At 51.4% G+C, this 16989-nt stretch overlaps 1 protein-coding gene across 1 annotated transcript in view; it reads left to right on the plus strand.

Moving 5' to 3' along the window:
• Nucleotides 1-273: 273 nt before the first annotated feature.
• Nucleotides 274-16989, plus strand: part of RCOR1 (REST corepressor 1) — an 84303-nt gene continuing 67587 nt past the window's right edge. Inside the window, exons 1-2 of the mRNA XM_083840191.1 lie at nucleotides 274-707; nucleotides 818-877. Coding sequence (XP_083696317.1) covers nucleotides 497-707; nucleotides 818-877 — 271 coding nt within the window. The 5' untranslated portion in view covers nucleotides 274-496. The remainder of the gene's footprint in view (nucleotides 708-817; nucleotides 878-16989) is intronic.

Below are 16989 nucleotides of genomic sequence, written 5' to 3' on the forward strand. Positions count from 1 at the left end.
AGTTCGCGGCGGGACCGCGGGAGAGGGAGCGGCGGGGCCCCCCCCGCAACCCCCGTGAGGAGACGGAGAGCGAGAGGGGGGAGAGCCCCGCCAGCCCTCCGCCGCGGCGCTCCGCCTCCCCTCGGCTACCGACGGAAGCTCGAGGGGCCGGCCCCGCGACGGACGTGAGGCGGCGGCCAATGGGAGCGCGTCCCGCCCTCCCAAAATGCTGCCGCGGCCAATGGGAGCGCGGCGGGGGCGGGGCCGGGCGGCGGGGCCGAGCGGCGCAGGTTGAGCCGGGTCCCAGCGCAGGGCTGGGATGAGCAGCAAAGTTCGGGCAGAGCGCGCCGGGGGATGCAGCAGCGCCGCCGCCCGCCCCGGCCCCCGCCCGCCCGCCGCCGCCCGCCCCGCCCGCACCCCATCGGCGCCTCCGCGCCTCCCTCCGCCCCCCCCTCCCCCCCCTCCCCCCCCCCGCTCAGTTTTTAAACTCCGCTCCGCGGCTCCCCCCCTCCCCTAAATGCCAGCCATGATCGAGAAGGGCCCGGAGGTGTCGGGGAAGCGGCGGGGCAGGGCTACCAACCCCGCTGCCGGTGGCGGCAGCGGCGGCGGCGGAGGGGGAGGCGGTAATAACGGGAATAACAAAAGTTTGGCCGCCGCCCCCAACGGGAACAGCAGCAGCAACTCCTGGGAGGAGGGCAGCTCGGGCTCCTCCAGCGATGAAGAGCACGGTGAGGCCGTGGGGGGGCGAGGGGGGGTGGCGGGGGTGGCGGCGGGGGGGTGTCCTCCACCCCCCCCTCCCCTCTCCCGGTAACGCTTCTCCCTCTGCCTCCCTCCCCAGCCGGCGGCGGCATGAGGGTCGGGCCGCAGTACCAGGCGGTGGTCCCCGACTTCGACCCCGGTGAGTCGTCGGGGCGAGGGGGAAGGCAGCTGGGGGGCTTTCGGGGTGCTGCTTGGGGGGGGCTCGCTGGCCCCGCGGGGGCGGCGGCGTGCTCCGCTTCCTCCATTAATTAACCCCCCCCCTCGTGGTCTCTCTTTGCTAATGATGCCCCCCCCCGGGTGCTTTAAGCCTTCCTCCGCCCCCCTCTCCGTCCTCAGGGCCAGCCTTAACCCCCCTTTCCCTTCCCCTTCCCCTTCCCCCCCCCCCCCCGGAAAAAGCCCTAGCGCACACGGTGCATAAAGAAGTCTCGATGCTTTCCAGAGGGCGCTTTGCAGGCAGGGAGGAACAGGGAAGCTGTGGGGCGAGAGGAGGCAGGAGATGGCAGTTGGCTCCTTTCTCTTCCCCCCCCCCCCCTTTTTTTTCCCCTCTCTTCTTCTTCTTCCCCTCCTCGTGTGTTCGTGGGCTCGGCCACCACGGGTGGGACTGGGGAAGATCAAGTTGTATAAATGCCTTTTTTTTTAACCTATTTGGAAATGCCTCGGGTCTCTATTTCTTTCTTTCTTTCTTTTTCTTTTTTTTTTATTCTTTCTTCCTCCTCTTTTTCTCTCCGAGAAGCCGTTCGGCTTCCCCCCAAAATATTTCACATTCCAGCTATTCTGCTGCAGCTCTTTGTAAGCTAATTTAAAGTGGTATGGAAGCAAATTTTGAGCAAACAAAGGAATTGTGGCTGTACTGAAAGGCAGGTGCTCGAAGCACCGTGGTGTTGGTGTATCTCCGGGTATATCTGGGTACATAAAGACGGGCTGTTGACCTCCTTAGTTTGAAATGTAAGCGAATTTTTTGCATTGTTCCTTTGTAACTGTAGGTTAAGGCTAGCGAAAACCCTCCTCCTATCTGGAGATCTCGGCTTTTGGAGTTGTCTCTTGCCTAGCCCAAACTTAATTGAATTCTCTGTTCCTCTCTCTTAAAACAAAAAGAATGATTTGGAGAGCCTCGGTGGCTCCTTATCGCATAACCCCGGCAGTAACTATTGTGTGGATTCAGGAGAAATGTTCCTCCTGGATCGTCCTCGTGCTGCGTCCTAATACCGCGGGTGCCTCTGTATTATTATTTAACATACGTGTTTTTAACTGTTACGGTCCCAGGAGGCAAACAGGGTTTTTTTTCTCTGAACTTCAATGTTAGTTGCATTTATTCACCGAATGGTTTTTCCCCACTCCTCCCCCACCCCCCCCCCACCCCCTTCACGTTCTTCACAAAACACGATACAAGGTCTTGGCACATGGGAGCTCCGTTTCTTGGTGGACCGGGAGGAGGAGGAGGGGAGAAGGAAAAAGTGTGGGGGAGCTCGTTCGTAGTTGGGAGCAGTTGACACGGTTTTTCAATCTGTAGGTCAAACGCAACGTGCCTGTAACGCACGGCGCGCATCGCGCTGGCTATTAGCCAGGTATCGCAACAATACTCGGGCTTTTCAGTCCCCCCCTGTAAATTACACTCTTTTGTGCGATTCGTTTCTCTAACATACATACAGCGTGCTCCTTCCTCTCTGTTATGTGCTCAGTTATACATTGTTCTGGTTTTAACTTATAGATGTACCGTGACCTATACAAAGGTTATTTCTTCATTCGCTGTGTGTAGTGGAAGGGTGGGGGAAGTGTGTGATGTGGAGAAACAATTTTTTTTTTCTGAGTAATATACACCCTAGCACAGCTCCAGCAGAGTGCACAGTGCGATAGCAAGCCTGCAAGTAGGTTCGCTCGAAGTAACCGATCAGTTTTCTGATGACCTGAGTGGGCATTGGGTCTGTTCTTTGTATGTGTCCCTTTTAAAAAATTTTATTTTAAAGTATACTTTTTAGTTACCAAGTTCACGGTGAACTTTTGTCTGCTCGTGTTGCTTTCCTGGCCTGTGGAATTACCCGGGGATAATTTTGCAGTGTGACATTGTTCCCCAAAGGCAGTCCTAAAGTTAAATAATCATGGTGTGTTTATTTGGTGTGCCCCTTTTCTCTCTGCTTTTAGGAACGAAAACCCTAAATAGGTGTAATAGACTGCACTGAGACCTTTTCAATGAAACTGTTAAATTGTTTCATCCCACTGGTAATTTCAAAGTTAAATTGATGGAATAGTATTAACGGAGGGTGCAGACGCCGTATCTGGTTCTCAGTAGAAATTTTAGGGATTGTTTGACCAAAGGATCCTGAAGCTTGAAGGTTATTTGGTGTAGAGTCCGGGAGGCTTTCACCTTGAGATTAGCTGGCTGATAAAATGCAAAGGGCTCGTGCTGCTCTAGCTGTGTTTGAGGTGAAATATGGCATAGGCTAGGCCTTGTATGTTTTTTTTTTTTAACTTAATGTTCAATTATAACTCTGGTTTGGCTGAGGTATATTTGTAATTGCTGACTCTTACATCAGCATTCTTACGTGGGTGTTCCTCCGTCCCCGTACACGAGGGCAGAGAAAGCATTTAATTTTGTTTCACTTCTGAGCCACAAGCGAGCTGTGGCAAAGAGCAAGAAAACGAAGGAAGCTTTTCTCAAATCCATGTCCATGAGACCAGGGGAGCAAGGAGAGGCAGAGTGGGATGCCAGTTTGGTCTCCACAAACATGTAAGCCAGGCAGGAGCACAAAAGTAGGGGGCAGAAGGGCCTGCCAGCGGGCAGAGCTTCCTCAGCTCCCACCTAGGTGTGCGGGGGGCCGGGCCGGGCCTCTGGGAGCGCGGGGTAGGACAGGGAAGACAATCAAGGGTTGCGTTTCTTTGTTGGGCCTAATTCCTAAAGCCCGAAAACAAGTTCCAGTTATGGGCTGAAGTATCTCAGGGCAAGTTTCTGATACCCTTTGTGGCCAAAACCTGCTGTGATGCGGTTCCTTGGGGTGCTGCTGGCGGCTCCCTCAGCGAACCCCTCGCGGCGGCAGGGCCGGAGCCGGCACCTATCCTTGCCGCGGTCGGTGTGGCTGCCTCTCTTCTCTCCTGTCCCGATCCCCCTGCATTCATCCCACTTCTCCTGCTTTCTCTCAAAAGCAGTCACCCCTCAGCTGTCATCGGTGCAGGACTCACACCTCTGTTACTCTTGGTGTGGTCAGAGCAGTTGTACAGTGAAGACGAGGCTCGTGCAGAGGCAACGTTGTTATTTGACAAGCTGGTTTAACTAGGCAGGAGGCCAGGCAAACTTTGGGACAGAAAATCCTATTCCAGAGTTTGCTAGAATCGGTAAAACTTGCTCTTGAGCTGTGTTTCACTGTCTGGCCTCGATTCTGCAAACACATCGTGAACGTTTGCGATCACCTCTCCTGTGCCTTCCTCTCGTTAGAGTTCGGAGGCAAGCGTTTGCCTGCCACCTGGATGTCCTGTGCGTTAAACAAAGGCTCTTGTCACCAGGTCAGCGGTTCTTGCTAGTTCTCTGAGACACTGGAGGTTTTGAGGAACTGAAAACTATTACGGTTCTTTTAATCCATACAAATGAAACCCACATGTCCTGTTAATGGAAAAACTCAGTGGCAGGAAACATTGCGTATCCTAAAGCTAAATAAAAAATCTTTCATATGGGGAAGCACTGGTATTGTACTTGACCATTTTACTTGTTGCTTATTAATTTATACTCCCTTACTGCTGGAATATTGAAAACGGGAGGAATAAAGCATTAGTGAGCGCTCTCACGCAGTCAGTGAATTTAAATAAAGATTAAAGCATCCATAATTGTGAGGAGTGTTAAGTCCCTCCCTGAAGGAAGCGATCTGTCCCAAATTGTGACATGCATTGGAAGGCAGATCAGCACTTCTTCCTCCATCACGGCACTACAGCTGTATATTCCCTCCTGCCCTGTGATGGCAGTTAAAATACAAGTCGCCTCCTGTACCTTTGGATATTGTTTATGTCAGTTATCTTCGGAAAGCAGCTTCTGGGGCTCTTCCCAGTGGAAACATGACCGAAAGCGAGTTTCAGTTCAATAGGGTCCAGTTGTAGAGAGCCAAAGTTGAGCTGCGTGTAGGCTGACAGATGTCAGCGACTCGTTAGCAATGCTGATCTTGTCCCAGTTTTTTTATTAGTTGCCCTGTAACAGTCACAATAAAAATGGTGGGAGGCGAGGCAATGCTCTGTAGTGCTTCCAGCTCTAGGAGCACAAAAGCTGACTGGAAGGTGCTCGCTGCCAGAACATCACCGACATCCTTGAGGATCTTGTTCTCTGGCCTCCGTCGTTAGCTGTGCTCGGTGTGCTCCTTGATATTTTCTGGCTTTCTTTCATGGCCAAGCCCATGGTGGTGTCTCAGCGTTGCCAAAAATGGAAGGGAAAAGAAAAAAAAGCCTCCAAACAAAAAAGCCACCTTTTCAATGTGGTCAGAAGCTGTCTGTGTGTATGTCTGAGAAGGGCGGAGAAGCTCTCTGCTGCCTCAGGGCTGTAAGGCCTGGTGGGCAGGTGGGGGCTTTGCCTTGTGCCGTGGGAGGAGATGCCCGGGGGGAGCCGGGGTGTGCATCCATCCAGCTGCAGCTGTGAAAATGTGCCCACCCTCTGTCTGCTTAGGATCAAAGGTATGTAACGGACCAGCCCCGAGTGCCTGATGCCCTTGGAATAGCTGTGTTTCTTTGCTGGTTGTAAAGGCCGGATCTCGTTAGGTTGTGCCATCTTCAGCTACTTCTGGGGGTTCTCCAGAAAGGTACAGCTGAGTGGTGTCTGCAGGAACACCTACTGGCCCACACGACGGGGACGGCGACTCTTCGACAAGGGGTTGTTAAAAGGCCCCTTACGACTTGCGCTTGGCAAGCCCGACTCCCAGCCAGCTTGTTCTGTTTCTTTGTTTGCAAATAAAACTGTTAGTCCTGCTCCTAACAGTCTTGGTAGTTTGCAAATAGTCTGAGCACCCGGTGACTGCGAGAGAAAATGGTGTTTAGATAAGCGGGCTCATCAGAAAGAGAAGCAGGAAAAGTGTTCTCTTCAAGTGAGACGTTGGGATCTATGCCTGAGCGAGTGGATCTACACCTAAGCAAGTGGAAAAGTCACAGCCCAGCTCCTGTAACTGGAAATACTGGTATCCTGGAAGGCTATCTCATTTCCTCAAATGGCTTTGCCTTAAACACAGCAGGCAGGAACTCCCTTAGTGCAGCAGTGTGTTTGGGAAAGAAGGAAGAGCAATGAGGATGTTTGATCTAATCAGAAATACCAAACCATAATGTACTAATGCCCAATGTGTTTGGGCTGATAGAGGCCGCAGAGTTTCTTTATTAAACCTGTTGTGTCTTGGTCCTTTCACTGTCGTCTGCGGAGACTCGCTGTGTCCCCAGCAAGAGCGTTGTCCCACTTGGGGGCTGGGTGCATGCTTGGGAACGAGGTGTGGGGCTTTTGGAGGAGAGGGAGTGGGGAAAGAGGCATCATTAATTCTAGAGAATGTGCTAAGGTTTTGGTCCATTTGGAGAAAAACGGGCACGTGAAGCCCTCAAGAAGGAAGCTGTGCTTTTTTTTGTTGTTCTTAAGTCCAGCCTGGAGACAAAGGAGAAGAGAAGAGAGCTCAAGTTGGAGAGTTTATTATCCGTACCCCTAGCACCCTAGCAGGAGCGCAGCTGCAGATTTGGTGCTGTACCTCTTTCCTCTGAGCTGCTTGCCCGAGGGAGGACAATTTTAAGCCTGCGTGGCTCTGTAGTTTGCTTTCACCCACTCCTTGCTTGTCCTGTGGAAGGGGTGCAGAGGCTGCCGGTGGTGAGCAGAGCTCCCGCTCTGCCTCATTCCAAGGTCCGGTTTTGGAGCTTTCTTGTCATTCAAACAGGACGAGAAGATCCTTCTCAAACCTGAATGCTGTAGTAAACAAACAAGTCTGGTGCAGCCAAAGCCTGTGGCTTCCTTCCCTGCCTGGCACACGCAGTGTTTGTGCGTGGAGGTAATAGCTGTCTCCTGCACTGACAAATGTATTAATGGCTGGACTGGAATTAATACTAGGTAGAGGGAACGCTTTGTTCTTCATAGCTGGTTCCTGCTGCTTAATGAGTTGCTCTTAAAACTCTTGTTTTCAGCCCTAGTTAGTTCTGTGACTTGGCCAAGTGAAGGCTTAGAGCTCCCTGTGATTAGTCATTATAATTAGCTCGGAAATCTTTGCCTCTCTGATCAAGGTGCACTGTATAATGCGGCTTACAATGGGCTCTAGTCCTGCCACATACCTTCAGTGTGCTATAAATGACAATGCTCTGTTGGACATCCGCATGTATTTATTTAATTGTGTTGTAACATTAATAAACATCTTTAATAGGAGCTATAGGCAGGTAAATGTGAGCGATGTCTCCTCAGAAATTTGGTAGTTTGTGCTGGTGTCCGCTTCCCTCAGGTACAATTCCTGGTGGTGGCAAAGACTTGCCTTACCCCTTGCAAGTCTAAGGTGAGAGTGAGACTGGATTCCTGCAGTGACTCTAGAGACTGATCAGAGAGACAACTTTGTGGCAGCAGAAAGAGCCTGCTGCCTTCCTGGGAAGCTTGTACCTTTTTCTGCACGGGGTGACCTTGTCTTTTGAGGCTCTGGCGTGACTGTGTGACAGGATGAGCAACCTCTCGTTCTCAGTTGTTTAAGCTCAAAAGAATTGAAATTCAGTTCTTGAAAATACCAAGTTGATTTGTTAACTAAGGATGATCTTAAATAATGCTTTTAAAAGGAATCTTAGATAAGGCTTCGCTCTTGAAGGTTCACAAGCTCTTCATTTAGAGCTCCACGTGAAAGTTTGACTGCTCTGTGCTTTTTGAAAGTGCAAGAGGATGCGCTACGTCCTAGCGAAGGCAGTGAAAGTGTTCCTCCAGCATGTTCTAGAACCGGGCTGCTTTGTGCTCTTATTGCTATTTGTTTTGAAACGCACCAGGCTGATGTGACTGCTTTTAAGTATTGTAGGTCAAACTCGCTAAAATTGCTTCTCTTCAGGTTTTGAGACTAAACAAGCGCGTTTACCTTTCCAAGTATCTTCAGCAATCCGGCTCTGTGCAGCAGCTAGCTCTTTGAACTTCATAAAGGAAGTATTGGTAAATGTTGCCTCTCTGGGGGGAGGAGGCTGCAGCGGTGTGATAAAATTGCAAAAATCCCCTCTCAGGAGCAAAGCCTGCTCTATGCTTCCCCCTTCAGCCCTGGCTTTCTGCCGTGCAGGCCCCTCTGGGGGCCACCAGCAGGGTTTCCCATGTGCTGTGTGCATGTGTGTCACCAGGTGTATTTCTAAAAAAATGCTCCCCCTCCCCATCAGAGCAGGAAAAGCTTTTACGTCCTCAAAGTTATTTCAGCTTCCTTGCCACCTCCCTCATTTCTGTCCTCTTCACCTGGACGGATTTTGCAAATAAGAATAATTTGAGAGCGCCTGCGGCTCGTAGCGTAGCTCTAATTAGAGGAGCCTGTCCACACGGCTGTCCGTCACAGCGTTCCGGTGCTGCTGTCTGTAGGTATCTGTGATCGCCCGTCCCGGCGCCGTGTGCTCTTTTAGACAGGCAGGTGTCTTGTCAGATTGGGCTTTATCTTATACAGCGACTCTGATTTGAAAGTTGGGTATTGAAAATAATCATCGGTGTGCGTGACCTTGGGTCGCTGGAAGCGCAACCTAACGAATGTGCAGTCCTGGCTTTGGCTTGGGGTCCAGAATGGCAACTACTACACGCAGAGGGACCCGACACCGGCATAATGCCCGGCCTGCCCCGTTAGCTGGTCTGTGGAGAGGACGCCGACACCTTTCAGCCCCGCGGAGGGATGGAGAATGGCTAAGGGCTGAGAAGAACCGCTGCGAAGTAGGAAACGGTCTCCCCTCTTGAACTGGAAAGCCAGGACTGGGAAAGTCTGCTTTATGTAACAGCATTGTTTTTGGAACAACTCTTTGCTTACAGCTTGCACCGAAATAGGGAAGTTCCTCTCTTCCCTGCGACTTTTCACCCTCTCTGGGTTTTAAGCTCGTACGTCTGTTCTTGTTAATAGCACCAGTTTGTGTTGGGGCAGGGCAAGGATGTTTCACTGCCCCCATTTTAATTGTGTTAAGCGCTATCTGTCCCATGTAGTAGACACCATTTACTAGTTGTATATTGTTCTGCAGTTGTGGCACTTTTAGCTTCTCACATCTGTAACCCCAAGCTTTCTCGTGCTAAACACCACAAATGATGCGTGGATACCACGTGCGGATTTCCTCCCTGGGCTGACGTCCCCCTGACCGCGGCAGGAGGCCGATCTTTGTGCTTTTTTTGGGGGGAATAGGCAGGCAGGCGTGCCAGGTGTAGGGTTTGTGCTTTCTGGGTATTGTTTTCTGTCTGGGAATCTTCAAGATGTCCCTCGCGGGACCTTGCCGCTGCTCCCTGCAGCTGCCACGCGCCGCGCTCGGCAGTAGCCATGGGAACACAAGTGGGATGGCACAAGTTTGAAACTTCAACTTGTTGCTAGGCAGACCCGGCTCGATGTGGGGATTAAGTAGGCTTAGCAGCAACAAAAAACCCCGTCTGATATTCCACCTCGTGCACGGGGGGGGAGGCAGCTCGGCGCTCCCCAAATTGTGGGTCTTTGTCTTGAGGCGGGCAGAAGCAAACCTGCGATGAGGGTTTGCTGACAGCAGCCATCCTGGGGGTAACCCCTCCTGCACGGCTGAATAATGGCCACAGGGTTTGCTGAGGAAGAAGGAAGGGATCTGGAGTTTTAGCAGGTAGGTTTTAATCCACTCTTCCCTTAAAAAAACCAAAGCGCTGCGGAGGAAAGCGGCGTGCTGTCCGGTGCGGAGCTGCTGCACGGCTCACGGAGTCTAAAAGTTGGAGCCCGCGTTAAAATAGATCCCGCTGAAAGTGACATACGCTCTAAACAAAGGTCACGGGCTTAAAATATCACAAGGTCACTTCTAAACTCTGGCTGTAAAAACTTAAAATTACGACTAAGGCAAGGTAAACGCCTCCCAAACCCGCAGCGCTGCTGCGGCCCGTGTTCTGTGCGGGGCGGGCTGGGCCAGGCCTTTCAGCTTGGGCAGCCTTTTGCTGATAACCCACCTTGTCCCAGGCTCGTGTTTTGGCGCTTCCTGTTCGGTGAACAAGGACAAGCCTGTTCCCTCGTCTTATTTGTGCAGCGGACGCCTGGCAGGGGATGTATGGCAAATTGCAGGGTCCTGAAAGGAAGCAGAGGGCCGGGCTCGGAGGGGAGACGGGGCTCGTGTGCTCCTGTAGGGCCGAACTGCAGCGCGCCTTTGTCCCGGCAGCTGTTGGCTTCCTGCACCACAGCAGTGATCGGTTCTGCTCTGGCCACTGGTTTAAATGGATCTTTTGATTTTATAAACATTTGCTGTGCCGTGACTGTCGGTCCTGTTGGAATAAGGCCATTTACAGAGATGCTCCCAATTACCACCTGCTCTTTTTCTTCCTTAGCAGAATCCACTCTTACCTAATTTAACCTCCCACAGCAACTGCTTTTAAGTTGCTTTCTCTCGTCGCACCGTGGCTCGCTGCTCTGCCTTTTCCCTCTGGCCACCCCCAACGCACTGCAGTCGTCCTTGCTCATCCTTCCCGAAATTAGCTACTTTTGGGGGGGGTGAAAATCGGCTGCTTGGTTTGCCCCAAATATTTTTGTAGTCAGCTCTTGTGAAAGGTTTCTTTCCTTTAATATGCCCCAGCCTTTTTTTTCATTCCTAAGCTGCTGTTTGTGGTTCTCTCACTTTCCTTATAATTTGTGTACAGCTTGTAGATCCTATCTGTCCACCTCGTTGTTAACCCAGCCCTGCTCCCTACTCCAATTTCTGCTCTCTGTGCTCCTAGGACCTCTTTCCCCGTGCTTCCTCAGTCCCACAGAGGCACCTTCTCTGTGTCTGAGCTGTTTCGTTGTTCTCTGAAGTTCCCTCTTGGGCTGGAAGAAAATGGTCATGATTTTTACTTTGTTGTAATTTTCCCCAGAAGAGCGGAAAATGCAGCAGGACTCCTCCCCCTAACAACCGATTTTACAACTCGCCTGCCTCTCTGGATGCGGTATCTGACTGCTTTTCAAGCATTTAAATAGTGGGGATACCTTTGCCTTTTGGGGCTCCTTTATCAAGGCTTTTTCTGTGTCCAAAGGATCTGTGCCGCAGCTTCTCCCCGGGGTGCTGCTTGAGCTTGTCGGAGCAAATGTTTCCCCCGCACCCATCGTTTTGGTCAGTAGTTTCGCTCCTTTTCTGAACTGCTGCTGCTGAGAAAGTCGCAGGCAGGGCCAGGAGCCTCCAGCAGTCCCCGTCCCCGGGGCCGGGAGGTGGCGGGGAGGAGGGGAGGTCTCCTCGAGGTCTCCTCGGCTGGTCGGTGAACAACGCGTGCCCTGGGGACGTGGGTGACCCCGTCCGAGAGCAGGGGGTTGTGGCACGGGACAGGCGAGTGCTCCGCAGTACTCCTTCCGTGACAGACTCGGTGTTGGGCTCCTCTTTGGGTGTTGCTGAGCTTGGTGTGTGTGGGGGGGAGAATACAGCTGGATCTCATCCGATGTTCTCAGTGCCTCCCCGCTCCTGCAAAGTTTTAGGCAAATATTGAATGACTTGGGGGAGAGGCTGGCTGGTGGGAGCTTGGTGGCGGAGGGAAGATTTTTTCAGAGCTGTCCTCTGGCTTTCAGCCCGAGATCTGAGTTGCTTGGCAAATCGTTTCCTTCTGTGTGTGCTGGCTCTGGGGAGCGGGGCTGTGCTCCGGGAAACCGCTGCATTGTGCTCTAGCTCCTTCTGTGTTTCGGGGGGGTTTTAGTCCTCGCGAGTCGGTTCTTAAGGTGTTTCCTCCTGCCACGGAGGAGAGGTGGTTTGGAGAGTGGGTGTGTGGGATCAGTTCCTTTTTTGGGGCAATTTCACCTGAAGCTGTCCTACACGCACGGATCCGACACCGTCCTTACAGCGCAAACAGGACAGGCACAAATCCAGCCATCCCGCCAACGTCCCGAAAACTGGCAAGGATATCTGGCTTGTAAAATCATGTATTTGGGTGAAAAATGACTTCTTCTGTTGGAGCAGAGGCGGTTGGAGCTGGTGCCGTGCTGTGTGCGCGTGCAGGTAGCGCGGGCGCAGCACCCGCGTGCTGCTCCGGGAGCAGGGGTGGGCAGCGCTGGCTCTGTCTGCCAACCCGAGGCTGGCTGCTGCTGGTTTGAGGGGACGGATGCACGCCGAGAGCAGCTTTATAAATGTTTAAGCTGTTTAAAGCACGCGTGCAAGGAGTTACAGCAGGGAAATTGATGTCTTTTATTGTACTGCTCTTACTGTCCAGGTCTTAAGTCATTTTGGAGGATGGGGGAGAAACCAAGACAGCGCTTCTTGAACCCCTAATAAAAATATTTTCAGAGTTCATAAAAATAAATAAATAAGGTGTCAGGGGAATTAGGCTTGGCAGCAGTCCTCGTTGCTCTGAAACTCGCTGGGAAGGGGACTGTTCCACATCGTCTTACCTTGTGAAGAGGCTGTGGGACCAGACGCTGGTCTCCTTTTGGAACCCAACGTCTCCATCCGGCTCAGGAGGGCGGGATGCTGCCCTGCCCGGTTATCGCTCGCTCTGCGGTGGTGCCGTAGTGCCCCGAGCAATACCTCCCGAGCGGAGCGAGTCCCTTTGTTGCAGCTCGAGACAAGGGAACTGCCGGCTGCAGTATGTTGCTTGCAAAACGATTTCGGTGTCTGCTGGGGAAGGGGGTAGAGGTAGAAGGAGATGTGATGTGGGACCTCTGGGAAAGAGCTGGGTAGGAGAAACCTTTCCAGCGACTATCTAGTGCCTGTATAAATAAAGGCAGCGCATTTAATTCATGTTGCTAGAGCTTGGACAAAGCTTGGAGCAGGTGCTCACCCAGAGCTTGCTTAAGTTGGATAGGCGCCTGCTGAAATGTTTATGAAACGTGAGAATAAAAGGAAAGAGCCTACGTTTAACCTTTTTTTGATGATGCATTTTAAAAATAACTTGCGTTTCTAAAGCGAGAGCGGCGTTTATAACCAGGGTTTGAAAAACTGACTTGGCGCTTCGGAGCCACAGTGGGAGACACCTGCGCTGCTGCAATGCACCCTGCAGCACGAAGGGATGAAATGAAATGGGTGGGTGCTGCTCGCGTGCCGTGCTCCTGGTCGGCTGTTCCAGCGGGGTGCTCCGTGTGCGCTGGGTCTGCCTTAGCGCTCACTGCTGCTCAGTTCTTGCTCTTCCACCAGTAGAAACAATTTGGCTGGATATCTGTATTTCGCTCCTGCTCAAGTGATTGTGAGCCTCCGGAGCAGGAAAGAATGAATCTAGTCTCTTAGCTGGGTTTTACCCACGTAGGACTGTGGCACGCAGTCGAGGCACCGGAGCTGCCTTCAGACTAAGGAAGACACTGCTGCACTAACGTGCTAATTTTATACTCCAACTTGGCAGGTTGCCTTTGTAATCAAAGGGCTGGAAATTTTTCAGTTTGAACAAAATGTTCTAAGTAGCTGTTCTCTTGGTGGAAATGGATTTGATACGGGATGCTGCCTTCAGAAGAAATCCATCTTTCCGTATCTTTTTGGGCATGGCTATTCTAACGGGAATTCTCCTTCCTGACTAAGGGAGGCTAGAGCTGGGACCTGACTGAGGCTTACCCTAAGTGAAGTTTCTTGAGCTGAGCTGTATCTCGTCGGTCTCTGCCCCGCTGATGGGAATGGAGAGGGGGATGTTTGCAGAAAGTACCTGGAAGTTTTAGGAACGATGGGTCTAATGAATTAAAACGGAATCGTTCTGTTCTGTTATTCCCTCCCCGTTTGATTAGTAACTGTTGTACGGCCTTGGTAGAGAGCATGGTCAAAACACAAAAGCTTGTTTTAAGCGTTTGGTGTGTTCTGTCCTGGTGAGTTGTCCAGTACCTGGCACGTGGGGAATTACGCAGCTGGACTAAGTGTCTGCTTCTCATCAACAGTGTAAAAGTAATTAAAAACGTCTCTTGGTTCCCTTGGGGGTTTTGCCCTTTGTTTTAGAGAATCAATGAGCATTGACTAGGGAACATATGTATCCAGGCTCTACTTTTTCACAAGCAAAATGTCCACGAGTGCAGAACAATCACAGAGCAATCACATTTTTAAAGTGGTTTGAAATGAAATGTTAACTCAAAGGCCATGTTATGTTACTAGAAAGCTTAAAACAAATGGCAGAACTGCTTTCAGGCTGCATGAAACTTTGGTCCTTCTGTTGCCTTTCTTTAAAGCAGCTTCCAGTGCTCTTGAATCTGTGTAGAATTTTAAATACGCTATCTTTTAATAAGCCCAAAATTTCAACTTCTGTGAGACTATAATGAGAGCTGGCTGCTAAACTTTGCTGCTTTGAGTTTAAGATGAAACAAAACTCTGTGTGCCATATGTTAAAAGGACAAGCAGATTTGACAACAAGAATGTGTTTTATCTGCTTGCGTTTTGGCAAGGCTCTGTAGTCTTGGAGGGCAACTGTAAGGAGGGAGAAATCAGCGAAGGTGCAAGAAGGACGTGCGAGGTCAGCAGAGCTGGAAGCTGTGTCTTAAGAGGGGGCAAGAGGAAGAGAAGCAGCAAAGAAGGGCTGAAAAGTGGCAGTGGAAAAATCTTCAAGATAATAAAAAATAATCTCATGCTCTCAATGTCCTCTTCAAAAGGTATTTGGTGGTTGTTCTTGTTGTTTTATCACTTGATGGAATAAATATGTAGTTGCCAGCTCAGGTGAATCCAAACCTGACCTTCCTGCACTTCAGGGAATGTGGTCCTGAAATGAATTCCTGAGATCGGGAGAAATCTGGCCCCGGGTGGTGCTGGAAGGGAGCTGCGTTCAGCCCAGCATCTCGCTAGCCAGGGGCAGCTGTACCTGGAGGCCTCGCACATCTGTGCCAAGCTGAGCTACCCCTTCTGCCTTCTGTTCTCGCCTGTGTTTAGGGGGTCAAGTACGTGGTTGGGTACCAACCATTTACTCTGCCTGCGTGCCTTCTGCCGGCCTGCAGCTCCTCGGGCCTCGAAGCCGAAACTCTTCCTGTAGCAGCTTCTCTTCTGCCTTGCCCAAGGGCAGCTTGTGGCAAGTCCTCAACTGTGATTTCCTGTGGCCGTCAGCCACGTGTGATGTCCTCTGAGTGTGCTGGTACTTGGTTTGGTGGAGCATGGTCAGCGCGGAGCTAACGCTGCCTTGCCATAAAGGTGGGGGGGATTGTTTTGAAGCCAGGCAGCCTAAATTCACCTCAGTGGATCTCCCCAGGTCTTGTCACTTCAGCTCGGGCGAGTTGAACAGCACAGGTCCTGTTCTTCCATCTCTGCGCTTTTGTCCAGAGGAGTTCTTGGCCAACTATTAGATTGGCTTACTGGGTCCTTAGGGCTTTCTCTCTTCCCACCCCTGACCTCCCGTCTCTCCAGACTCCTTGCCTGTCCATACTTTGCAGCTGCTGCTTCATCCCCGAGCTGCACAAAGCTCCGTATCTCTTTCAGAGACGGAAATACCTCTGAGACCTGTGTGAGGCTGGGATCGGGCCTTGCCTAACGGAGATCTCCCAGGTCATGCCAATTCCCGTGCCTTGTTCCATGCAGCAAATCAACCTCCTGCTCTGAAAACCAAGCAGTACAGCAGTCGCTTGGGTGCTGTGCCTGTGTGGTGCGTTCATTGCAGGAACCTCTGCTGCTCGGGGTTCTTGCAGACACTCAATTTGGCCAGCCATGCCCAGGACGCTCCTTGTTAAGAGCACTTTGTGCTGGCATGTTGTGAGGCTCAAGATCCCTGTCCTCCTTGGAGCACGGTACAGTTGCAGGCTGTTATTTCACAGACGCATCCAGGTCACACAGCAGTAGGGTGACAAAGATCTTGTGGTCAAAGCAGCTGTTTAAGTGGCTGTTTAGCTAGCATTGTAGGGATCTATCTCCGTGCAACTGCAGCTGAGTGGGGTAGGAGTGCAGGCTCCCTTTGCAGGTGGTAGGAACGCTGCTCGAAACAGCACTGGGTGTTTTGGGGAATCATTTGCGTCCCAGTTTTCAGTTGTTTGAGGCCTTGGACTATAAGAATATGAATTTGAGTTCAGATCAGGGAAAATGGACTCTCACCTGCAGCATTCATGGCTTTTGGTATTTCCCTCATAGGGGAGCTTGGGGTGTTCATGTGCCACAGGGAAGGAAGCCAGTGGTCATGTTTAGGGCAGGTCTTTTAGTGCCCAGTTAATCCAGGCACTAAGATGAGCAATTAGCACCTCTGCTCTGCGTGTGTGTTCTCCATGGCTAAGCCTTAATCAAGTTCTTGTGGTTCTCATTCTGTTAGCCCCCAGCTGGGTCAGCTCTCTTTAAGGCTTTGCAGGGTGTAGGCTGGACTTGAATGAATGACAAACCACTTGGGAGATGAACCTGCTTGATATGCAGGCGTGGTGGTATTTCTTTCCGTTGTGGTCCTTGTTCTGAAAAAGCACCTTCCAGTTGAATTTTTTCTCCATACAGGGTAAAAGCAAGGCTTTTAAGAAGGGCAGGTAAGCTTGGGTTAGGTTACTTTGCCCTGTGGCGAAGCTCACTGACATGTGAAAGTAAGGGGGGGAGAGGAGAAAACTCTAAAAAGGGCCTGGTTTCATTAAGCAAAGTCACCTAAAATCTTGACATGTGAGAATCGTTTCCACTTGGCGGAGACTGTGACAGGTGTTTCACCATGGGAAACTCATTACTTGACTTCCAGCATGACCTTGGGCAGAAAGCTGAACCTTTTAGTTTGCTCTGCTTTATGTTAAAGCTAGCTGTGTCGTTCAGCATGGGGGCAAAAGTGGAGCGGGGAAGCGTGCGTCTATCTAGAAGCATTTTAGAGGAAACCAGCTAATGCTTTACGAGGCGGGGCTGGAATCCCCACCGTCTAATTTGGTGACGAGTACGTGGGGGGAGAGGAGATGGCAGGGTTTGTGGTCTGTCTTGTTAACGGAATTGATGTGCCTGAAGTCTGCTCTGACCACAGTGGATTCATTCACGTTCCGAAGGTAAAACGGGAAGAATTTTTCCATTGTAATCTATCTGGCATAAGTCAGAAGTGTTTCTGACTGCAGGATAACTAAGGAGCATTAGCTATTCCGCTGTGAATTCCTGCTGGAGACAGCGTGCCGTAGCCGCACTGCAAAGCGAAGCAGGTGCAGCTGGTGCTTGGCTTGCCTGGCCATCGCGGGGAGGAGCCTGCGCGAGTGTGCTGGGAGCGGGGAAGGGAGAGATGTCTCTTCAGCAGGGAAGGCAGGAGCTAGATTCGCACTTTTCCCTTTCAGGCTGCTTGGAAGG

This window comes from Anser anser (assembly GCF_964211835.1).
Source record: "Anser anser genome assembly, chromosome: 5".
Taxonomy (NCBI): Eukaryota; Metazoa; Chordata; class Aves; order Anseriformes; family Anatidae; genus Anser; species Anser anser.